A 25,746-nucleotide genomic window follows, 5' to 3' on the forward strand; every position below is an offset into this window, starting at 1 on the left:
TTTTGGTTTGAGCTTGAAACTGCCATTAAAAAAGTAGGACTTCCCTGGTGGCGCAGTGGTTAAGAATCCGCCTGCCAATGCAGGGGACACGGGTTTGAGCCCTAGTCCAGGAAGATCTCACATGCCTAGGAGCAGCTAAGCCCGTGCGCCGCAACTACTGAGCCTGCACTCTAGATCCCGTGTGCCACAACTACTGAAGCCCACACACCTAGAGCCCGTTCTCCACAACAAGAGAAGCCACCACAATGAGAAGTCTGCGCACCGCAACGAAGAGTAGCCCCCGCTCGCTGCAACTAGAGAAAGCCCATGTGTAGCAACGAAGACCCAACGCAGCCATAAATAAATGAACGAATGGATGAATGAATGAATAAATAAATGTAAAGTCTATTTTGAAAAAAGGGAGGTAAATAAACCATTGGCAAATGTGATTCGGTAGGAGGAAAAGTCACAAATAAACAATATTGGCAATAATGCATAATTATGGTTAGGAAAAATATTTCAAAATTTTAAATTAATACTGTGTATACCACTTTTACCATTAAGTTTGAAAGCTTAGAAATGGAAATTACCGCTCCCCCCCGCAAAAAAATACGAAAACAACTGTGGAAAAATGTAATAAATATACTAAAAGATCCCTCTCCTTCCCCCAAAAGCACTAGATGATTTTATGGGCAAGTTCTGTCTTAATAAACCTTTAAGGAACTGCTAGTTTTTCTATGTTCTGAAAAACTATTTCAGAACATAGAAAAAGATAGGACATCATTAATTCATGTTAGCCAAATCAGAATAACCCTGGTTACAAAATTTGACAAAGACAGCATAAGAAAACCATCTTCATTATGAACATACCTTTTGAATTCATGGATAAAATAATTGAATTGAAAAAATTAATGGTCTAGTAGGATTTCTCCTAGGAATGCAAGAATGGGTCACCATTGGAGAAAAGACTTGTCTATAACATTTACTACTTTTAACAGGGTAATGAAGAGAAACCAAAAGGTAATTATAATGAATGCCAGCAATGTATTTAATAATATTGTGCATTTACCCCTGTGTTAGAAAAAATTTTTTGCAAACTAAAAAGGTAATTTCTTAGCTTAATAAAGGGTATCAACTAATAATCTACAGCAAAATTATATTTAATTTTGAAACGTTAGTTACTGGCTGTCACCACCGTTTAAATAAATGTATTGGAAGTTCTGATAAATAAAGTAAAACATGGAAAATTAAATAAGTGGCATGAAGATTGTTTTGGGGATAGGAGGATTATGGAGTTTTTAAAAGATTATGCTTTTTTGTATTCTGTGAATTTTCCTCAATAATCGCAGAAGAACTTTATAATAAAATAACTGTTTAAGAAAGCAAGCACTCATTTTTAATGAAAACACTTTCTTTTTAAAAAAGGAAGAGAAATTCTATGTAGACAATATAATCAATACCTAGGAGACACAAGAGAATCAATTGATAAACTATTAAAGTGGCTGTACATTAGAATCACCTGAGAATTTTTTTAAGTGCCAATGCCTAGGCCCCTTTCCATTCCTCCCTCTCCCCTCACCCCATTAATACCCTTGGAAAATGAAAAGAAGCATGGAATGTAAGGAGGTTTAGCCTCGGTGACACTGTGCGCCTCCCAATTCGTGAGTATAAAAATGAAGGTATGATGATCTTGTAATTATTTAGGATCCCAGGAATTACAAAGTTAGACAATATGTCCAATAAATTTTGTTACATAACATTAAAAAAAGATCTTGCTTCCCAGTGGGTAACACAGAATGTATTCAAGTGTTATTTCGATTCATTTGACATACTTAAAGATGATTCTTAGTCAAAATTGTGAAGTGTAATTGTAAATTTAGTCCGCTCTGCTCTTCTTTCTTATTTCCATATACTAGGCATACAAATGTTTCTTTTATTTTATTCATTAGTGAGCCATAGTCCCAGCCCTGGAGGGAGGAATTCATGGTCCAGTGAGGGCAATAAAAGTATAAATAGATTCTTGCCAATAATTCTTCTTACTTGCCCCCCAGCCTTCTAGTCTACAGTTTAAACAGATCTGTCCTGATCCTAAAACCGAGTGATTTATTCTTTTTAAAAATATGTTTTGGTGCAGGTGGGGAGGGGCCATTTTAACTTTTTGGTCTCTTGCCTCTAGTAGCCGTTTTCCAGATCTTTGCTGTTTTCTTTCTTATCCAGCCTTCTGCTTTTCAACTCTATAGGTTTATTTCATTTCTGTTTTACAAATTAAATAGAATTTTCTCTATTCACTGGGTTTCTTCCCATGCTTCTACAGGTGAAGCAAAACAGAGAAAATCGGAGAATCAGAAATGCAGCAATAACAAATCTGTCCTCCTTCTTTAAGGCCAACCTTTCCATCTGGGCTTTGATTCTATCATAATTTTTGTGGGATGTTCCTTCCATTATTTCATTTGTCATATCTTGAACCGTCTCCTGGTGTTATCAGTCAGGATTTTTAGTTGTAAACAAACTTTAAGAGGCTAAGTGGAAAAGACATTACCTATTGAGAATCAGCCACGAAGTATGTGAGTCCAAGACAATGCCAGAAATCAGAGTCAAACTATTCTAATGGAAGAGCTGTTGCTGTTGCCATTGGGCACAGGCATCACAGCTTGTAGCATCAAATATTGGGCATGTGACACCATGACTAGTACTTCTGCTATTGCAGCCTTTGAAAGCTGGATATCTCCTTACCTCTTCGGTAGAATGAATTTCTCATTGACCCTTCTTCAGTACTATACATAAACTAAAGATCACCATGCTCCTGCCAGGTGTTTATCCTCCCAGCAGGAGAGACTGAGAAAGTGAGTTGTCCTTCTCTTTCTTTTTATGACAATTCCAGCTTCTGTCTGCCTTTCCTCTTTATTTATTTAAATTAATTTATTTTTGGCTACGTCTTCGTTGCTGCGCATGGGCTTTTCTCTAGTTGTGGAGAGCGAGGGCTACTCTTCGTTGCGGTGCGCGGGCTTCTCATTGCGGTAGCTTCTCTTGTTGTGGAGCACGGGCTCTAGGCATGTGGGCTTCAGTAGTTGAGGCATGCAGGCTTAGTTGCTCCACGGCATGTGGGATCTTCCTGGACCAGGGCTCGAACCCGGGTCCCCTGCATTGGCAGGCGGATTCCTAACCACTGCGGCACCAGGGAAGTCCCCTCTTTATTTCTTATACTACACATTAGTAGTACAGAACTTTTAAAGTGGTCACCAAATTCATTTTTGTGTTGCCTCAACTTTGGAAATGTTTCCTTTATCTGACCACAGGGTTTCTGTGTGTGTCAATGTAGGCTGTTAGCTCCACAGCTCTAGGGAGCACCTTTGGAATTATACTGTCATGGGCCCTTTCCTAGCATGCCTTTCTTATTGTCCTGTGTCCTGATTGTTCTTCAAAGCCCTGCTTAAGGTTTACATCTAAGATGACTTTTCTTATTTCTGAAGACAGTTAATTACTCTTTTCTTTGTGCTTTAATATGTATTTGGTTTAATATTTCACCACTTCTGTTAAGAGTTCCTTGTGTAGAAAATACCTCACTAGTCTTTCATTCCTAGCACCTAACACAACTCCTAATATATATAGTTAGTGTTTAGTAAATATTTTAATTAAATTCAGCCCGTTCTAGGTTTTGTTTTCTACAATAGAACTTTTATTTAACTTATTACGTGCATGTAAATCAGATTTTCGTTTGGCAGGAGTTAGAGCCAAAACACCCCCACCACAGCCACCCTTTGCCAAATTAAGCTCCTTTAAAGTTGGTAACAAGTAAAAAGTCAGTTATCTTCTTTCCTGCAGCTGAGATTTCTTCTCTTACAGGTATTTTAAGACTCATTTTAGTTGACAGTATATAAGGTGAGTGTTAATGAGTTAACTGGCCTGTCTGAGGTGAGGGGAAATACAGGTGTCTGATGACTCACTACTTTAAATGGACTGGTATGATCAAAGAATCTTAAAAACTGATATCAGTCTTTTCCAGACTATGTTACAAATAGCTTTTCACTTTTCATTCTGAAGCATTAACACCCATTTAGTGATTAGGTACTAGAGTTAGCCCTTGTATGTTATTATGATAGTATGGAGCTTTCCTTAAGCACATTAATAATAGTATACCATTTCACAGTTAACTGCTGGAATGTGAAAGTAAATTTGGTTTGTCAGATGCCTGGCTTTTGTGATAGCATTCATTACTATTCTACTGTATAGTGAGGTCTTTCCTCTTTAAACAACTCAGGTATTATTGGGGAGCAGTGTGTGGAAAGCAGCAAATGTACTGTCTTATTATACTATAGTGGTTAAGAACATGGATCTTTGCTCTACCACCTACTAGCTGTATGAACTTGGAGCAGTTTTTTCCTTTAGTTACCTGATGTGAACTTATTTCCTTTTATTTTTTAAATCCATTCTGTTGTCCCTAGTCTCCCTGCCATCTTGCTGCTTTATAAATTTCAAGAATGTTTTTGCCTATTAGTTATGTGTAAGACATTGAGCAGAAGTTTAGTGATGAAGAGGTACACGCAACAATGTATCATACGTAGTTTCTATCCCCAAGGTACTTAGATACAAAGTTTTATGAGAATACATAAAAGGTTATTTGTTTCTCTTTTTTTTCCCACTGCTGAATATGGTTGTCTTTATTTTTTTTCTTGCCTAGCCCTATCTAAACAAAATGAAACTACAGGACTGAAATTAACAACCCATTAAAATAAGTAATAAGGTATGAAAATTATGAAGCTTTTTTTTTTTCAGGTAATTAAGGGTAGTTATATTATTTAAAGTATGCAAAGTCCAGAGAGCCAGGGTAAGGTCTCCAAGGCTTCCTGGGGTAAGGGAGAGGGTCAAGGGGAACCTTGAAATTTGAAAGATAAGAGGGAACACATGACATCAAAGTGTGGGCTAGAATTTCACTTAAAAAAAAATAACATTTCTGAAAATATTGACAAGAGCAACAATAGTACCTGCACAGTAGGATTGTGAGGAAGGAGAGAGACTGCCTGTAGGAAAAAGGAAACATATCTTTTTTTTTTTTTTTTTTTCCCGGTGTGCGGGCCCCTCACTGCTGTGGCCTCTCCCGCAGCGGAGCACAGGTTCCGGATGCGCAGGCCCAGCGGCCATGGCCCACGGGCCCAGCCGCTCTGCGGCACGTGAGGTCCTCCTGGACCGGGGCACGAACCCGCGTCCCCTGCATCGGCAGGCGGACTCTCAACCACTGCGCCACCAGGGAAGCCCAGGAAGCATATCTTTACATTAAAATAAGACAAGTTTCACACTTAACTGTTAATTATGATAGTGTTTCTACTATAGAGATCAGATGGTTAAAAGATGGTAGAAGGTAATGATTCTAAAAGAAAACAAAAACAACATGACCTTTTTTTCTACTTAGCCCAGAACTCATTCATTTTGTGCACTATAGAGAGTGATGTGTGAGGCGTTTTATCATTATCAAAGGGTGCATCAAAATAGATGATTTTTTCCCCTGTGTGTTTTTCACTGTAAAAGACGCCTGTTTTTTATGACAAGCTTAAAAAACTTGTTAAAAAGGTTTGGTTTTCAACACATACAAAAGGTTATTAAAATCTGAAATAAAAATGCTGCTGTGGCTCAGATCTTGGCCTGCTAGTCTGCATGCAGAACTCTCTGGCCCACGCAGACAAAGAGGCACGTGGAGCTTTTCCCTTTTGGCTCCATAAAAGGCTATTTCTGACTTAGGTGAGAAAGAATTTATTGATGAGATGGCATTTGATTGGACCTGGAAGGGCGGTGGGTGGAAGGGCAATGTGGAAATCTGGGCATTTCAGGTTCAGAAAATAAGTTGATGTGGAGGGAGTTCAAGGAACATATATTGAATGGTAATGAGATTTAGAGTGGTTAGAGTACATGAAGAATAGAGGGGAAATGATTGGATGTGTTTAGTAGGAAGGACCTTGAATGCTTAGCAAATAAATTTGGACTTCTTTCCTATTGAGTGAGTTGTTTTATGCAGAAATGTAATACAAGAGCATTATTGTAGAAAAAAATCTTACAGTAGCAGTATGAGCTGATTGGAGGCAGGAAGGCAAATTGGAAGACTATTTCAATAATACAGATAAAAGGAAAATGTTGGCTTGACTTAGGTTGGTGACAGTTAATTGAAAGCAGGGTGTTGATGTAAGAGATGTGAAGGGGTTTTAACTGAGACAGAAAATACAGGAGACTGAGAAACTTCTGGTAATTTGGACTATTCCATCCACTAAATACAATAATACAAGCTAGATGAAATATTGAAACATCTTTTAAAAAATCAAGAACATCAAAGAATGGACTTCCCTGGTGGCGCAGTGGTTAAGAATCTGCCTGCCAGTGCAGGGGACATGGGTTCGAGCCCTGGTCTGGGAAGATCCCACATGCCGCGGAGCAACTCAGCCCTTGCACTACAACTACTGAACCAGTGCTCTAGAGCCCACGAGCCACAACTACTGAGCCCATGTGCCACAACTACTGAAGCCCGCATGCCTAGAGCCTGTGCTCCGCAACAAGAGAAGCCACCGCAGTGAGAAGCCCGTGCACCGCAACGAAGAGTAGCCCCCACTCACCACAACTAGTAGAAAGCCCACGCACAGCAACAAAGACCCAAAGCAGCCGAAAATAAATAAATGAATACATAAATTAAAAAAAAGAACATCAAAGAATTAGAAAAATAGGAATTACAGTGTTAAGGTCCAAGAAAATGTGGAAATCTAGACAAATGAGCCAAGCACCGCAGTCCGCTTTGTCCTAGAAGTATGTGCTGATCCAGAAGAGGTGGCCAAGAGACTGAGCTGTGATTTTTGTTGGCCTTTGGTTAGTGGGAAAAAAGTTGGAGTTCTCGGCCCACCAAGAGTGGGGATTAGGTAAACCAGCTCCTCTGAAGACTGAAGATATATTCAGGTCATCTGGGTGGCCCAGAAAACCTTAAGCCTTGAACTTAGATTAAGATGGTCCCAGGCTGTTAATGTACCCAGGCACAGAAGCAAGTGTAAATCTTTTCGAGGGAAAGAATAGTAAGGCCTCAGACTACTTCCTCAAATTATTTTTGTAATGAAAACATACTAATTTGGGACTCCAGATGTTAGAATTAGTCAGACATAGACTAAAATGGGTATGCTATCATAAGGGAACTAGAAAGTATGAGCTGTTGTACAGATTTGAAAAAACAACTTATTAGACAAAATAAGCAAAATTAACTCAGTGGATTAGTTTAACAGCAGGTTGGACAAAGCTAAAGAGAGGTTTAGTGTACTAGAAGATCAGAACACTTCAGAATTAAGCACACACACTAAAAGATGGAAAATACACAAGAGAAGTTAAGAAAATAGAAGATAGAACAAGAAGGTCTCCATTGAGTTTAGAAAAAGAGGAGAAAATGGGGCAGAGATGATATTCGAAGGTAAAATGGCTAATTTTCCAGATTGGTAAGAGACAAAATTGCCCTAAGAAGCTTGACAGTTCCTGTGCATAATAAAATACTGTTTCATTGATTCTAAGATGTAGTTTTTCACATCTTAGAAATCTGTCTGAAATCTGAATGCATCTTTCAATTGACGGCACCTTACAGTCCAGCAAGATTGAAAATGTGACTTACGTGAAAATTTTCCCATTTCACTTTCTGATAAGATCATGAAATTTTGGTACCAAAGCATATTATTTTATTTTTTAAAATTAATTAGTTAATTTTGGCTGCACGGGGTCTTTGTTGCTGCTCGTGGGCTTTCTCTAGTTGCCCTGAGCGGGGTCTACTCCTCATGGCGGCATGCGGGCCTCTAATTGCGGTGGCCTCTCTCGTTGTGGAGCACGGGCTCCAGACACGCGGGCTTCAGTTGTTGTGGCTCGTGGGCTCTAGAGCGCAGGCTCAGTAGCTGCGGCACACGGGCTTAGTTGCTGCACGGCATGTGGGATCCTCCTGGCCCAGAGCTCGAACCCGTGTCCCCTGCATTGGCAGGCAGATTCCCAACCACTGCACCACCAGGGAAGCCCCCCAAAGTATTTTAGATTTTATGAAATATGGTAAAAAATCCACATTTTAAAACATCATAGTGAAACTATAAAAATAAAGAGAAAACCATAAAAGCAATAAAGATGCAAGAAAGATTACTTTTAAAAAGTGTGAAAGTGTGTGTATATGTAATGTATATAGAGGGAAAAATAGATATAGAAAGTGTATATTATACTTACATTCTTCTAGAGAACAGCTGACTTCTCAATAGCAAAAGTGGAAGTGATGGTAGGATGATACCTCAGTAGGTGAAAGAAAATAAGTGCTAAGCTAGAATAGTGTAATCATGGAAAATGTATTTAGAAACAGTGCTACCTTTTAATTAATATAGATGGCTTTATGTTGTACCTAGCCTTTATATTTTTTTAAGCCAATATTTAAAATTCTATCAGTGTTGATTAAAGTCTCAAATATTCATAATTGCTATTTAAGCAACTATTTGAATGTTAAGGGGAAAAATTGTGGAATGCAGCCTAATTTCTGCTAAAAAGTGTATAAATGAGTGTTAATTGCATGTATCAGGATAGTAATGAGCTAAGCATTCATCTTAAGCCTCAAGTTAATGAGCTAGATGTGTCAAGATAGAAAAAGAGCAACAAAATAAATTAAGAGAAAATAGAAGAAGAAATAACAGAGCAGACTTTAATAAAATGGAAAAGAAACATACAGTAAAGGGGACTAAGAAGCCAAAAGATGAGATTAGCCAAGAAAAGAAAACACAAATAATATCAGTAATGAAAAGGAATGTCACTTTGGATCCTGCAGATATTTTAAAAAACCCACAAAACCCCAGCCTCATAAGATATTGTGAATAACTGTGTTGAAATTTGAAATTTTACATGAAATGGATAAGTTCTTAGAAATTTGCAATTCATAAAAATTTACATAAGAAATAAAAACCCCATATGGGGCTATAACTATAAAGTGAAATTTTCTATAAAGTCCAAGTCCAGATGGATATACTAGAAATTTCTACCAACATTTAATGAGACAGTAGCTCTAACCTTATAACTTTATATTAGAAAACAGAAAAAGAGGATCCTTTACCTTCTTAAGTCTATCACAATCTTGATACAAAAACCCAAAGAAAAATTACAGGTTTTATCATGTAAATAGTGCAAACAAAAGGAAACAAAAACCCAAAGTATTTGCAAATTGAATTCAGCAATACATAAAAAAGATAATATTCCAGCATGGCCAGCTGAGATTTATCCCGGGAATGCTAGGTTGGTTTAACCTGAAACAATTAAATATGGTTGGTCAGTTAACAAATTAATGAGAATAATATTTCAGTAGATGCAGAGGAGCAGTTGCTAAAAATTAGTAATCATTCATGATTTTAAAAAGAAACCATTAGCAAACTGGGCATTAAAGGGAACTTTCTTAATCTAATAAATCTGTAAAAACATCTGTAGGAGATATCATAGTTCATGCTGAGATGTTGAAAATATTTCTTTTAGATGGAGTTCAAGACATGGGTGTCTGTTATCTTCACTTATGTTCAACATTCAATTCATACTGAAGGAGATCCTAGCCAGTAGTATACCGAAAATAATAATAATAAAGTATAATGGTTGTAAGGCAGATGCTAAATAGTTAATATTCACAGATGATATGAATTGTTTACATTGAAAATCCAAAGGAGTCTACAGATAAGTTGTTAAAATAAATGATTTTAGAAAGAAATGTAAAATTTTTATTTTTTTCTCTTAGCATTTACATGCATATCTTTGACCCAGTAATTCCACTCACAGATATATGTACCTAACAGAAAGAAATATGCATGTCTAAACTGAAAGTTGTATATAAGGATGTTCATAGCAGCGTTATCCATACCAGCTCCAAACTACAAACAACCCAAATGTCTATAGATAGATACACAATTGTGGTATATTTATATAACTTCAGCAATTAAATATAAATGAACTAGAGCTACGAGTGACTACATAGATGAATCTTAAAAACTGTTATATTGAGTGAAAGGAAAACAAATTTGACAGAATACTTATCCCCTATATGGTTCTGTTTATATGAAATTCAAAAACAGGCAAAAATAAGTTATATTCTTTAAGGGTGCATATTTAGGTGGTAAAACTATAAAGAAAAATGGGGTAATGATTATCTCTGGGGGAAAAAGGAGCTTGTTACTGAGAAAGGGATGTTTGGAGGGTTTCTGAAGTACTAGCAGTTTTCTAGTTCTTGTCCTGGGTTGTATGATGCCCCCTGGATCTCCTTATTCCCTGAATTCTTATCACATTTACTGTTAAGTCATTTTGACTTCCTGAAGTTAGGTACTATTTTCTATACGTCCCTAAGCATTCTCCTCCTACCTCTTGCATACTTAGAATGACATACTGCAAATAGCTGTAGGTCTCTTTCCGTTAGTCAAAGCAATTAACGTTGCCGCTAACTAGCACAGTTCCCACATATAGTTTGGTTAATCTGCGAGGGAACTATGTAAAAATGATCTTAATTATATACTGTCTCATATTTTGATAGCTTATTCTTGGTTTTAGCCTAGCGAGGTTTTTAAACATACTTTGGTTTATAGGCTCTTAACATTGACAACCTGTGGGCTTCCGTTAAATATATTGAAACACCATTATCAGAATAATAAAAGGGTATTTCTTTTTGTACTCAAAGAAATCATTTTTGTCTTTAATTGGAATCAGACCCATTATTGCATAAATCACAAGTAGTTTATTTCATTTTATTTACTGAGTTGTGCTGTTCATGTGTAACAGGAGGAAAAGACCATTGAGCTGAGCAGAGCAGAGGGTTTAGACTTCCCTTGCATGCACATATCTGGACAGAGGGCACAGAAACCACTGTCTTTGTTTTCTTTGAAGGAAAATATAGTTTTTTGTGTTTTTTTTGCGGTACGCGGGCCTATCACTGCCGCGGCCTCTCCCGTTGCGGAGCACAGGTTCCGGATGCGCAGGCTCAGCAGCCATGGCTCACGGGCCCAGCCGCTCTGCGGCCTGTGGGATCCTCCTGGACCGGGGCATGAACCCGTGTCTCCTGCATTGGCAGGCGGACTCTCATCAACCACTGCACCACCAGGGAAGCCCAGAGTAGAACATAGTTTTAAAAAATAGTATTGGTTCTTGTCGTTTTGGGGGCCATGGTCTCTTTTGAGAAATTAATAAAAGCTTTGGATCCTCAGGGGAGGAGAATGAGCATGTGTAAATAAGTTAGAATGTTTTGGGTACTGTACAGTTGTTGAAGTGCCAGGGGTTTCAGGTTAGAAGAACTTGGTAAATTGGAATAATCATAATCAAGCCAAAGAACATGGACAACTACCAGTGAAGATGACACGAGCGTATTTAAGTGTGGCTGGAATACCCAGTGAAATGAGCATCTGTGTCTTCTGAGGCCTCTAGTGTAGAGTTCTCTCTTCTCTGTTATGAAGGGAATAGTTAGTTATTAGCTTCTTCTTACAATGTCCGGCGTAGTATCAGATCTGCCTTGAAAGTTCATATGAGAATGAAGTCTTATTCTTCCCAAAAGTCTTTTAATTAGCAAAATATTAATAATAAATAAAGCTGGATGGTGGGTATGTGGGAGTTCAAGTTATTTTTCTTTTGGCTTTTGTGTATTTAAATTTTTCTGTAATAAATGGGAATGGGAGCCTTTTTGGAAGATGGCATAGTTATTGTGTTTCTGTTATGATTTTGCTAATTCAAGCCTGGATGGAGTTATCTTAGATCTGTTTCGCTGTGGTTAGTTTTCTTAATACACTTGCCTTCATCAAGGCTTAGAACCAAAAGGATAAAGTATGGAAGAACGCAGAAAGGTTCTTAAAAATTATACAATAAGATTTTTGTACTGCAACTTGAAAGTAATATTATCAGTATTTAGTAACTTTTTTGTCAAGTGGTCTTTTGTTTAGTAGTAAGCAAGCTCAGGAGATTTTTTTTAGTGTCCTGCTGGGTTTTTGGTTTTGTTTTGTTTTAGGTTGCATTTTCCCCTATAGGGGAAAAAAATCTATCAGAATCTCAAAAAGTATTTCTTTCTTAAAAATACATAATCAGTGCATTTACTTAGCTATAAACCATGTATAATAATATTAAAATATGAGCTAAATTTATCTTTTAGACTAGCATAAAAAAACCCAAAACTTTGAAAGCAAGTTTTTATCGACTTGTGTATGTCCTCATTAGATCTTTTTTCTTATGAGGACCAAAAGTCTTCCTTAGAAAAAAAGATTTTCTATCCCTAAATCCTTAGTTAACTAGTTCTCTGGGATTCTGAACTTTACTTAGTAGAGGTTCATGTATTTGCTAGTTAACCTTACATTCTAATTTTAGTCCTTTTGAAAGAATACCTTTAAAAACCACAAAGAATGTGGTAAATCTTTTAATATGCTTAACGTTTACCTTCTACTTCAGGAGCCCTTTTTAAATTTAAATTTTTATCTAAGTAACATGATTAAAGTTATTGAAAGGCTTTAAGTTTTTTTTTTTTTTTTTTTTTCTATTTGCCGAAAGGCTTTAAGTTTTATTTTAAGGTTTAAGGGGGTTGTAAATGAAAAATAGTGCTCAAATCATCAGTTCTAATCTCATTCCCCAAAAGAAAAAGAACTCTTCAGTAATTCTTAATGACTTGCATATACTACCATACAGTATTAGATCTACTGGCTTCTTTCTATGGAAGATGAGGAATAAGCTCTGAAAATAATGTTTATATGTAAAGACTGGAGAAAGCCTTATCTCCTGGTGTGTCTCCTCTCTTTTTCCGTTTTGCTGGTTTAAGACACGTTTTCATTCATTATTATTTTTGCTTTTTATAAATATGGCAGTTTTTATTCATCCTTAAGATATAAATGAAAATCTTTTCCTTTGCGCCTTTGATATTTTTCCTTAAATATACCTTTTCTAAAAGTGGAAAGAATTACACCGTTTAGAAGCAGGTTAATGGGGCAAAGGATGGTTGAAATGGCAGTTCCTAGAAGAGATGTTGATGTCACAGATCTTTTTTAGTGCTTTGTCAGAACATAAAGTATAGAATAATTGTAACTGTTTTGTTGCCTTTTAAAATTGAAGTCTGGTACCCATAAAATGCCATATGAGAACGTGAAACAAAAATTATTTGGTTATTTAGAAATAAAAGTTCATTTACTTCTATACATGTTTATTTGTGGAGATATATATATATGGAATTATTTTTATAAATTTTCATATATATGTTTGTGTGTTTTAGCTCTCTCTCAGGCTTATAGTAGTAGATAAGTGATGTATAAAAATATATGGGAGCATTAAAGACCTATAAGGAGAATTGAACTCTGGTAACCCAAAAATAAGCAGTAGAAAAGCCCAGTATATAACTTTAAATTAGCTTAACAGTTTTGCTTTTCCGATTTTGTTGTGAAAATAAGTACAACATCAACAGTGATCTTTTTATGAAGTATGAAGCCCTAGTGGCTTTTAAAATAAACTCATAATGACAAAATTAAATATTGACATGGCAAACAGTGATGCTAGTCATTCAGAATTCAAGAAGAAACTTTAGCCAGTGATATACCCCACCTGCCATGTCTCTCCTTTCCATAACCAGACATAGTTTTTAAGCTGTAACTCCTCCTGCCTTGAAATTTAATTCTTGTTATGTGGTATATTTCTGTCTAATAGTCAAGGAAAATGAAAAATTAAGATCTAGATTTTCTGGAAGGTTGGCTGATTAAGTGCCAGTTTGCTTAACTATATTTATATAAACATACTGAATGAACAGAAAGAACCTTAGAGAAGAGGATTTATAATCTCTACTGAAGAACCTCTCAAATCGCCCTTCTAACAATCTTTTTGGTGGTGGGTCTTGCAGGATCTTAGTTCCCCCGATCAGGGATCGAACCCAGGGGCCTGGCAGTGAGAGCACAGAGTCCTAACCACTGGACCTCCAGGGAATTCCCAGCCATTCTAAAAATCTTTAATCTAAGCCATGTGAGAGATGGGGTGGGGATACTCTAATCATGCCCTTGCCCCACCAAGGAAAGACTGGACTGAAGGAAAAACCACACTGCTATTCTGTTTTTCTTTTCATCAGTATGATTTTCTCAAAAGGATGGGCAAATTTTGCAGGGAAGGAGGGCAGCAGTGTCCTAGCATAATCTTTGCAGCTGTTGACCAAAGTCAGTGAAGCAGAGAGAAATATGTGTGTTAACTCATTAAACAAGGTACCTGAACTTCAGTGCTTCACATTGAATTAGTCTCTCTTCATTTTGGTCTGTTTTTCACAGGCAAGGGTATATGTAAGAGCCAGCAAACTGAAGGAACTTTCAAATATATAGTGACCAGGTATACAAACTGTGGGGAGTTAAGAATCCACCTGTATTCTTGAGCATAGTAGTAGTCCTTAAGAAAACTATCATAATTAGCAGGCTGAAAAAACCTTCTTTGTTCTTTTAAGAAGATTAAAGTAAACATAGACTCTATGAGATAAGGGATCAAAGATAAATTGATGAAACAACAGAACAAGACGAAAAGGAAGCGGACAGAACTAAGAAAAAAGATAAAGGGACAAGCAGTAATCTTGCAGAAGATAAAACCACATTGGCAACAGCAAGAAATAGAGCAGATACTATGGAAAATGGAGATACGCAAGAGAAGAAAAGGACAAAGAAGGAATAAGTAGATGGTAGACAAGGAGGAAAATTAGCAAAGGCTGGGTACATATCAAGCAGGTCTTAATAACTAAAAGCTCTTGAAGTAATTACTACCTGAATGGCATTTCAAAAGAGAAAGTTAAATGCTAAGATAAACCGTACAGAACTAAACTTAAAGAATGAAGAAACCTTGTCTACCTGTCAGTTGAAAAATGATTTGAATTATAAAATGAGAATTATTTTGATCACAGACTTCAATAACAACGGGTACCAGAAGAAAATGGAGGCTGTCAGTATAGAGAATATTGGGGGTAGGGTGGGTAGGATTTTGGCCAAAGTGAGCATTTGAATACAATTAAACATTTTAATTATGTCTAAGTAATTAGTTAGGGCTATCAAGCTTAGGAAACAAAAAGCAGTTTTTACTATTCTTGAAAGAAAAGCTATATAATGTCAAAACAGTGTAATAAGTGAAAAAATTATGTAAAATGATAATCAACTGGGAAAAGCTTCAGGAAGTTCCAAACAAAACTATAGGGTTAAGTGTAGGGTCATATAATACAAGGACAATCAATGTGTTATTGAAAGTTGGCGAAATAGGTTTAAGTACCCATTTTAAGTTATGTTTAGTAAAAATAAATTAGACTTCAGTATCTTTCAGAAAACCATAGCAGAGTCATTGGTGGACAAAGCAAGTAATAAATAAAAATAAAGAACAAATTTTAAAATGTTACATTTCTGTAAAATGGAACTTAAATGAAAAAAATTTCTAGGCCTGCCTGCTGTGATCAGCAATATGAGTGGATTCTTCAACTCCCCATTCTGTTTACCTGGGCTGTATTTGAAAGCTATTTGCCTTCTATAATGGACCAAAAACTATAAACTCTAATATATTGCTATCTTTAAGAAATATTCCTAAATAAAGGAATTCAGATTTATTATCAGGTATCATTAAGAAGTCACTCTTTTCTTTAAAAAGAAATTGAACGCTTATAGTAAGATTCTTCTAGGTACTAGGACTACCTCAGTAATAAAATAGTCCTCATGGGGTTTACATTCTAGCAGGAAAAACATAAAATGGCGATTACAGAGTTAGTAATGTGATATGTTGCACTGGAGTACAAAGTACTGTGAGGATGTAATACAAGGGAACCTTACCTAATTGGAGGGGGAGGAGCTGTCGAAGAAGATTTGTTTGAGGAAGTGCAGTTTAAGCTGAGACCTAAGTAAATGGTTAGACATTTGGCTTAAAATAAAATGGAATCCCTGCTTTCGCTCTTACTACACAAAAATAATTTCCATGTGGATCAACAGTTTTAATGGAAACAGTTTAAAGGAATGACCTAAATCATGAATGAATTTTTATAGTCTTTGGGTATAGAGATCTTTTTAAAAACTTCATATGAAATCCATAAATCACAACAGTGTCGCATCGTAAATTTGCCTACATAAAAATTAAAAGTGGGAATTAAACACCATTAAGCAGGATTCAAAGGCAAGTTAGAAGCTGTGGGAAGAAAGCAATCCATAAAACAAAGGGTTACTCTTCCTGTTTACATACTGAACTCATAAAATAATAGCAAAATCTTCACAGAAAAATTAGTGAAGTTCAGCTTCACTAATAAAGAAATGCAAGTTATGTCTAATTATTTTCCCCCCATCAAATGGGACAAGATTTTAATCTAGGATTGTTATATGTGGAACATCTCTAAATGTCTTTCAGTATAAGGTTGGTTAAGTAAATTATAGTATATACCTGCTGGGAAATATTATGCAACAATGAAAAATATTGTAGACACACCCATGATCATGACAAAGATGTTACATATTGTTCAGTGAAGAAAGCAGGTAATGAGCCTGGAATATGAGATTACATGAAATATGCACATGTCTGTTTGTCTGTATTTGCATAGAATGCTGTCTAGTCTGTTCACCAAAGTATTAGGAGTTGCTAATTTTGTGTAGTTAAGTTTTAGATGCCAAGAGTTTGTCTTTTTTTGTGAGCATGAATATATTTTTTATAAAAGCAAGGGGTTTAGTTGGTTTAGCTATTCATACTAAGTGTTAGCTTCATACATTTTCTGTTTTTCAGATAAAACTTACATCTTAGGTTTTTTTCAGAGATAACCTTTGTAGGAGAGCATTTGATTTATCTGCTCTTTATATTTTGATCAGGGACAACTTCATATGAGTTCCCCTTCTATAATATGTTGACATTTTGATTGATAGCTTGACCAGTTCATTGACACATAACTGTAGTCAAAGTATTTATAAAAAGATATTTATCAGTCTTAGGAGAGTGATGTGGTTTGTTCTCATGAGTGATTTTCCAGAGATGTAGCAAATGGTTTGAACAAAGCCTGAACAAGACTTCCACTAAAAATATTGAGAATCTCTTGAGTATCGATTATTTTTAACTTGAGAACCTCCTGTTTATATATAAAGAACATTGTAGTTATTTAAACCTAGATTAACAAGCTAAAAAGTAAATTGATCAGATTCCATGTTAATATTTTTGCTGGTTATATTGATTCACAAATTGAAAGTTTTTCTATCTATTGCTTTTCCATTTAGAATATTAAGATATTTCAGGAGGCCAAAGACCATGTCTTAACTGGATTAATGGTAGATATTGTGCTATTTACCACTGTCTTCTGTCAAGAAATTTACAGTTCAGTTGAAACTCTGTAGCTAGTACTTGCCATACCATGCTGTTGACATATTAGATGGTGAACTACTTCTATATATTTAGATACATATTTTATGAAAAAGCTAATGTATAGATTATTTGATACAAAAACTTTTAAAGATACATTTTTTGTTTCCTCCTTCTTCCCTTTTCCTATTAAAAACTTTTAAAAGAATATTTAGAAAGCAAGTCTTTTGTAGAATGAGACACATGTAATAGTTTCATTTTTTAAATGATTTGTGGGATCAGGTATGCTTTATAGGTGGTTTACTTGCTAATATATTTAAACTGGTATAACTAAAATTATTAATAAAATGAATTCATTGGTATAAAATATAGCCTAGCCTTCTGAAATACCATTACTCTTCATAAGGTCCCACTTAAGAGATAGTACAACTTTCATCCTTAGGTTTTAATTGTCGTGTTGTTAATATTACTAATAGCTTAACCTCTCATGATAGAAACAAACTAAACAGTGTCAAAATAGCAACAAAAGTTCAATCTGCTTTCATACACATATGCTTCTGTATGCTACAGTTTGTAGCCATACAGCTTATTTCTTCTGAGCAAGAAAGGTTATGGTCTTGGTTTAATTTACTTCATTGACTTTCCCTATAGAAAATCAGGTTTTTGGAGAGCTCTAACAGTGTGCTATTGCTGGGCTCTCATCCTTTCTGTTTAAATAATGCAGGTACTTTGATGGAAACCTGGAGAAGCTCTTTGCTGAGTGTCATGTAATTAATCCAAGTAAAAAGTCTCGAACACGCCAGATGAATACAAGGTCATCAGCACAGGATATGCCTTGTCAGATCTGCTACTTGAACTACCCTAACTCGGTGAGTATCTGGTAGTTTAAGGCTAGCACTGACTCTGTATTTCAGAGGGTAAATCAACTTTTCATTATTTAAATAAAGGAAGATCTGGGAGTCTGGGATTGTAGCAAAGCAGTAACCTATCAATATATTAAGGATAAAGAAAGGAAAAGAAAGAGTAAGAGCTTGTTCTCTCTCAGTCCTTCCCCATTTGCTGTGTGTGTGTGTGTGTGTGTGTGTGTGTGTGTGTGTGTGTGTGTGTCTGCGTTGGGTCTTCGTTGCCGCTGCTTGTGGGCCTTCTCTAGTTGCAGTGAGCGGGGCTACTCTTTGTTGCAGTGCACGGGCTTCTCATTGTGGTGGCTTCTCTTGTTGCGGAGCACGGGCTCTAGGCACTTGGGTTCAGTAGTTGTGGCGCACGGGCTTAGTTGCTCCGCGGCATGTGGGATCTTCCCGAACCAGAACTCGAACCCATGTCCCCTGCATTGACAGGATTCTTAACCACTGCGCCACCAGGGGAGGCCCCCATTTACTTTTTAAAGCAGCAACTTGTCCAAGTTGTCATTACACACTTAAAATCTTTTCCATTTTATATTACCACAGTGAGAGAATTGTGTAATAGGTAGGCAGCAAACAGAATTATTTTCCATCCAAATTAAAATAGATTTAAAACTAAGTTTTTAGAATAAATATCCAAAACACTTATAAAATGTCTTTAATGCTATTTCACTAGGGAGCTTTCAGGGTTTTCAGGATTTTCACACAGATCCATTCTAATGGAGATTCTTTAGTACAAGTATCGCTCTTAAAAACCTATTGAATTTAGATGATTAACTTTGGGGTATCTAGTGAAGAAATTTTAGGCTTAGATAAACATAGTCTTCCTATGAAGGCACGTTATTAGTAACCATAGGAAAATTACATTTGTGGCCAAAAAAAGGGGTTTAGTTACTTGGAATTCACCTCTTAAGATGTTTCAGGATATCTAAGAATAATTTAATTATACAACAATTATAACTACCTTGTTCATATTCTCTAATAGTAAAGCAGCTTTTTCTAGTAATTAGTGTATACCAGGTCATTGTCACCTATGTTATATATTTTTACATATTGAAGGTTTTTCATTGTTAATCTTAGAGTTTAACATGTGTAGCTCTAAAGGTTCCCATTTGAAGGAAATTAATTTGTTTACACATACAAGTGCTTAGAAAAGAAGTTTTAAAAGAAAGTTAATTATATCCTCTTAGAGCAATGGAAAATCAGAGTTAAAATAATTTAGTAGGTAAAATGCTTAATTGAATTTCCAAATTCTCAAGTTTTGATCACAGCTCTGACACTAGCTTTTTGGCTTTGGGTAGTAAATCATCTAATCTTGCTGGGTCTCAGTGTTTTTAATCTTTCAAATAAATTTAATAAGATATTCTTTCAAACCTCTATCAGCCTGAAACTACTATTTATTCATTTCCCTCTCCTTAAATCACAATCCTAACTTAAGTATTTAAAAAGAACAATCAGCACTCCTATTAAAAATACATTAATTTCATGTTTTGACCATTTTATCATCTTTCTTTAATAGTTGACATTTGTGTAGTGTTTACAGTTTATAAATGTTTCTGTGAGGTAATACTGAGACCCAAATAATTTGTCCCAGCTTATACAAGGTTTCGTTATTCCTTGGCATTTCCCTTGGCACTCTATTATAGCAGCTCCTCCTTAGTTTAAATCTTAAATGTAATTCGAGTACTGAAGCTAGCTGCTTGCAAATAACCCCTGTAACTTCCTCAGTGCCCTTGGTATTGGCAGTCTGAACAAATTAGAATTGAAAATCATGAGTAGATATTCGCAGTGTAAATTGTGCTTGCACTTGAACTGATAATGGAGAAACCACTATTTATTCATTCAATCATTCAACACACCAGGCACAATTCTAAGCGTTAGAAACAACGGAGAATAAAGGCATAATGCCTGCCTTAGATAATTTACAGGTTAGCTGGGCAGATAAGTAAAATGACATAGTCAGAAAAAATGGTAAGTGCTTTGATAGTGCATGATACTGTGGGAACATGTTGAAGAGACACCTAACCCAGTTTTGGATCAGGGAGAACTTCCCACAGACACTGACATTTGAACTAACCTCTGAAGGTGTGGTAGTTAGGTAAACTAGGAAATACAGAAGCCAAAGGAAGAGAATGCAGTTCCAAGAATGGTAAACAGTGCTAGCTTCAGAGAAAAGAATTGAAAGGTGAGTTTGGAATTAACAACAAGAAGTTGACTGATGATCCTGGAAAGTTATCAGTATTTTAAGTATTGTGGTAAGATGGGAAACCAAACTGCATGGGCCGAAGAATTATTGACTTGAAAGTAGTAAAGGAAGGGGAAGCAATAAATATAAACAGATTACTTTTTTAAAGGAAGTTTGGCTATGTAAATGACAGGAAAAGCAAACAGCAGCATGGGTTGGAAAGTAAGTTAAAGTGTTAAGGAAACCGTGTTAGGAAAAAGTAATCATGGTGAAACTAGGACTTTTCTTCTCACAGTTTTTAGGCTAATGAAGAAGGATAATTTTAACCTCTTCAGTTTTGCAAGTAAATGTCACCTGAGATTCTTCATTCATGCTTTATTAATTGGATGGATGATTTCTTTACTTACATTACTTAAATAACTCCCATGTTTCAGTTTCCACTACTCTCTTCAAACACTGATACTAGCCTTTTATTATTGTGTATCTTTGATACCTTTCCCCTAGAAAGCAACTTTGCTTTATTACAGTACCACATGAAAACAGATTTTAAGTAAATGCTTCTGATAGCTTAGTTTATAGTACTTTGGAGTTAACTATTTTGGGTGGTCTCTTCTTTAAAAACAATTTCCTGAGATTTTGGAACACTCTTTAAGTTCAGAGATTCCTCCCCCATCCCTCTGCCCCCTTGTGTTGTGGCCAGTTCAGGGGGTTCCTGGTCCTGGCAACAGTTACTCACTTTATAATAATGTTCTTTTGAATCAAAGCGTAAGATTTAGCTCTACTAGGAAATATAGCTTGGGCTACCATATTATTTTTATGAGATAAATAATTTGTATTTTCTAAGAATAAGGTATGTTAAATAGATAAAAGCAAAGTTGAAGATTGTGATGATTGTCCACCCTCAGCTTCCTCATTCCTGGGGCACTTCTGAATCTTTGTGCTCTATCTTCCTTTTTAACTCATTCCATTTTACAGATGAGGGAACTGGTGCCCTGATTATTTGCTCAGTTTTTATGAACAAAATGACTTTAAGTTTAGAGATTATATGGGCAACTTCTGATAGAAGAAAGATAATTCTTAATGTTCTTTTCTTCGACATTAGTTGCTATCTGTAAATGGTGGAGATAAATGAAACTTTTAAGAGTATGTATTTTTTCAGTTCTTTTTCTTCAGCACCATTAATTTCTGTTGTAGATAATATTTTATATATTTTTAGTGTATTTGTGGTCAGATATATTTATGATATAAACAGGGGTAAGTTTAACGAATAGATAATCTGATCCCCTGAATCAGGGAAAGACCCAGGGAGCCAAGTAGGTAAACACAAGGTAGTAAGGGAACAAATATATCAGAGGAGGAGGAAGGAAAGGGAACTAACACAGGATGATACCCTGATATATCCATGATGATAAAACTCTTTTTTTTAAAAAAGTTAATTTATTTTATTTTTGGCTGTGTTGGGTCTTCGTTGCTGCACACGGGCTTTCTCTAGTTGTAGCGAGCAGGGGCTACTGTGCGGGCTTCTCATTGTGGTGGCTTTTCTTGTTTCAGAGTACAGGCTCTAAGTGTGTGAGCTTCAGTAGTTGTGGCTCACGGGCTCAATAGTTGTGGCTTGCAGGCTCTAGAGCGCAGGCTCAGTAGTTGTGGCGCATGGGCTTAGTTGCTCCGGGGCATGTGGGATCTTCCCGGACCAGGGTTCGAACCCATGTCCCCTGCATTGGCAGGCGGATTCTTAACCACTGTGCCACCAGGGAAGCCTGATGACAAAACTCTTGAGCACAATGAATATGTCTTTATACTACAGGTTAGTTTTTGCTTTATCTTTGGGCATGCGTGTGTGATTTATTTTTGTAATTTATCTTATTTAGTCTTGTTATCTATTTAATTAGAAAACTTATTGGGGGACTTCCTGGTGGTCTAGTGGTTAAGACTTTGCCTTCCAATGCAGGGGGTGCCGGTTCGAGCCCTGGTCGGGGAGCTAAGATCCCACATGCCTCCCAGCAAGAAAAAGCCAAAACATAAAACAGAAGCAATATTGTAACAAATTCAGTAAAGACTTTAAAAAATGGTCCACATCAAAAAAAACAAAGAAAAGTTATTGGAAAGGGAGGGGAAAAAAAGCTTTCTTTTTGTCTTTTTATCTTATCTTATAATGAGCCCTGGTGTAGAAGTCCCAGAAGTAAAGGTGTTACTTAAAGTGATCACTTACTAACCATTGTGACCTTTAATCTCTCAGTCTTTGAAAAACGAATAAAGCACATGAGGATGTGTATGTGTTCTTTTTTTTAAGGCCATTTTCTTTTTTTTTTATTTATTTTTGGCTGCGTTGGGTCTTCGTTGCTGCACACGGACTTTTCTCTGGTTGTGGCGAGTGGGGGCTACTCTTTGTTGCGGTGCGCAGCTTCTCATTTTGGTGGCTTCTCCTGTTGTGGAGCACGGGCTCTAGGTGCATGGGCTTCAGTAGTTGTGGCTCACAGGCTCTAGAGTGCAGGCTCAGTGGTTATGGTGCACGGGCTTAGTTGCTCTGCGGCATGTGGGGTCTTCCACTACCAGGGCTTGAACCCATGTCCTGCTTTGGCAGGTGGATTCTTAACCACTGCGCTACCAGGGAAGCCCTGTGTGTGTGTTTTTAAGTCACCAGTAAAACATTTTAGAATTGCTGATACATGACTCTACTGTATTTGTCCTTCACAGAATGCCCCTTCTCATTATAGTTTCAAAAATCACTCTCCTTTAGTAATCTGGCAACAGGTTAGTGCAAGGTCTCCTTCACTACTGGGGAGTAATGAGAATAGATTCTTTTTATTGATTTCCCGGATCTTTTTTTTTTCTTTTTTTTTTTGCGGTACGTGGGCCTCTCACTGTTGTGGCCTCTCCCGTTGCGGAGCACAGGCTCCAGACGCACAGGCTCAGCGGCCATGGCTCACAGGCCTAGCCGCTCCGCGGCGTGTGGGATCTTCCCAGACCGGGGCACAAACCTGTGTCCCCTGCATCGGCAGGCGGACTCTCAACCACTGCGCCACCAGGGAAGCCCCCAGATCTTTTTTTTAATGGATGAGAATATTGATTTCCCAAATATTTATCTTCACTCATTTTGTGAATGAGTTAGAATCACTGTCAATCTCTGAATAGCACCATATTTTTAAAAATTAATTTATTATTTTTTTGGCTCCTTTGGGTCTTCGTTGCATGCAGGCTTTCTCTAGTTGCAGTGAGTGGGGGCTGTGCTTCATTGTGGTGTGTGGGCTTCTCATTGCAGTGGCTTCTCTTTTTGTGCGGCGTGGGCTCTAGGCATGCGGGCTTCAGTAGTTGCAGCATGCGGGCTCAGTAGTTGTGGCACATGGGCTTAGTTGCTCCGTGGCATGTGGGATCTTCCTGGACCAGGGATCGAACCCATGTCCCTTGCATTGGCAGGTGGATTCTTAACCACTGTGCTACCAGGGAAGTCCCCATATATATTTTTTTAAGATTTATTTATTGTTTATTTTAAATTTATTTTTAGCTGTGTTGGGTCTTAGTTGCGGCATGCGGGATCTTTCGTTGCAGAGCGCGGACTTCTCTCTAGTTTTGGTGTGCAGGTTTTCTCTTCTCTAGTTGTGGTGTGCAGGCTCCAGGGTGTGTGGACTATGTAGTTGTGGCGCGCGGGTTCCAGAGCACATGGGCTCTGTAGTTTGCGGTACGCAGGCTCTCTAGTTGAGGCTCGCAAGCTCAGTAGTTGTGGCACGTGTGCTTAGTTCCCCGACAAGGGATTGAACCCGCGTCCCCTGCATTGTAAGGCGAATTCTTTACCACTGGACCACCGGGGAAGTTCCTGAATAGAACCATATATTTTTATTTTTATTTATTTATTTTTTTTTCAGTACGCGGGCCTCTCACTGCTGTGGCCTCTCCCGTTGCGGAGCACAGGTTCCGGACATGCAGGCTCAGTGGCCATGGCTCACGGGCCCAGCCGTTCCACGGCATGTGGGATCTTCCTGGACCGGGGCACAAACCCGTGTCCCCTGCATCGGCAGGCAGACTCTCAACCACTGCGCCACCAGGGAAGCCCTAGAACCATATTTTAACCTTGATATTTTATGTGATTTGTTCTGTAAAGCCAGTCTCAGGGCTCTGAAACATTTTCTTCCCTGGCTACTTTCCAGGTATTTTTTATATAGTTGATATGCTGTAATATTGTATCCTGACTATTTTCATCTATATCATAAGCAACATCAGAAATTTTGTAAGCATATTTCAAATAACAGCTAATTAGAAAATGTTATAGAATTTAAAATGCCACTATAAGAGCCACAGAATGAATAAAAGAGCTGGGAATAAACTTGGCAAGAAATATGGAAGATCTGTATGAAGAAAAGGGGAGATAAATGAATGCCAAGTATTTGGAAAGAGGAATAATAATGAAATAAAGAAAAAGAATAGATTGATGGCGGTAGGGAGGGAACTAGTCCTACCAAATTCAGGAATAGGCAGTGCAGTGATTTCCCTGGTGGCACAGTTGATAGGGCTTTGCACTCCCAGTGCAGGGGGCCTGGGTTCGATCCCTGGTCACGGAACTAGATTCCATATGCATGTCCCAGCTAAGAGTTTGCATGCCACAGCTAAGGAGCTTGCGAGCCGCAACTAGGACCCGGGGCAACCGAAAAAAAAGGAATAGGCAGTGCGGTGGAACAGGAGAGTCAAGTATACATGAGAATTTAGTATACAATAGAGGAGGCATTTCAGATAAGGTGGATTATTTAATAAATGGTTGATGGAACAACTTGGTAGCCATCTGGAAACTTCGATTCTTACCTAACTGCTTATATCTAAATTAATTTAGAAGCCATAGATTCTAAAACTAATACATTTTGCCTCATATGGATACAGAGCTTCTGCATAGCAGCAAAATGTAAACATTGAAACCGGGAGAAAATATTTTCCACACTTATAAACAGCCAATTTTCTACATAAGTAAAATACCCCAGTAAATGATTTAGAGAAAAAGCTCAGAGGAAAAATGGGCAAAATAGGAGAAGAAATTTCACAGAAAAAGAAATATATAGCCTTAAATCTTTTTTCATATGTTTAAACTTCACTCATAAAAAGAAATTAAAATGAAAACTAATGGTAGTTACTTCATTTTCACCTGTTAGATTGGCAGAGATCAAGGAGTTGGATAATACACTGTTTTGACATGGGTCACCAAGGTTTTGACATGGGTCACCAAAGTTTTGACGTGGGTCAGCAAGGGTCACCAAGGTCATATTCCCACCAAGGTTCTCTTCTATAGTATAAATTGCAACAGCCCCTATGAACAAAGCTTTGTAATAATCAAATTCTAAATTTATACTGTTACTATTTCACTTGTACAAATTTTTTCTGATACACATTCACAATCACAAAGGTAATAAT

General features: G+C 37.1%; 1 protein-coding gene across 1 annotated transcript in view; it reads left to right on the forward strand.

Moving 5' to 3' along the window:
- Positions 1 to 25,746, forward strand: part of ARIH1 (ariadne RBR E3 ubiquitin protein ligase 1) — a 121,182-nt gene that overhangs the window by 49,815 nt on the left and 45,621 nt on the right. Inside the window, exon 3 of the mRNA XM_082862183.1 lies at positions 17,996 to 18,140. Coding sequence (XP_082718309.1) covers positions 17,996 to 18,140 — 145 coding nt within the window. The remainder of the gene's footprint in view (positions 1 to 17,995; positions 18,141 to 25,746) is intronic.

Source organism: Leucopleurus acutus (assembly GCF_964270905.1).
Source record: "Leucopleurus acutus genome assembly, chromosome: 1".
In the NCBI taxonomy this organism is placed as follows: domain Eukaryota; kingdom Metazoa; phylum Chordata; class Mammalia; order Artiodactyla; family Delphinidae; genus Leucopleurus; species Leucopleurus acutus.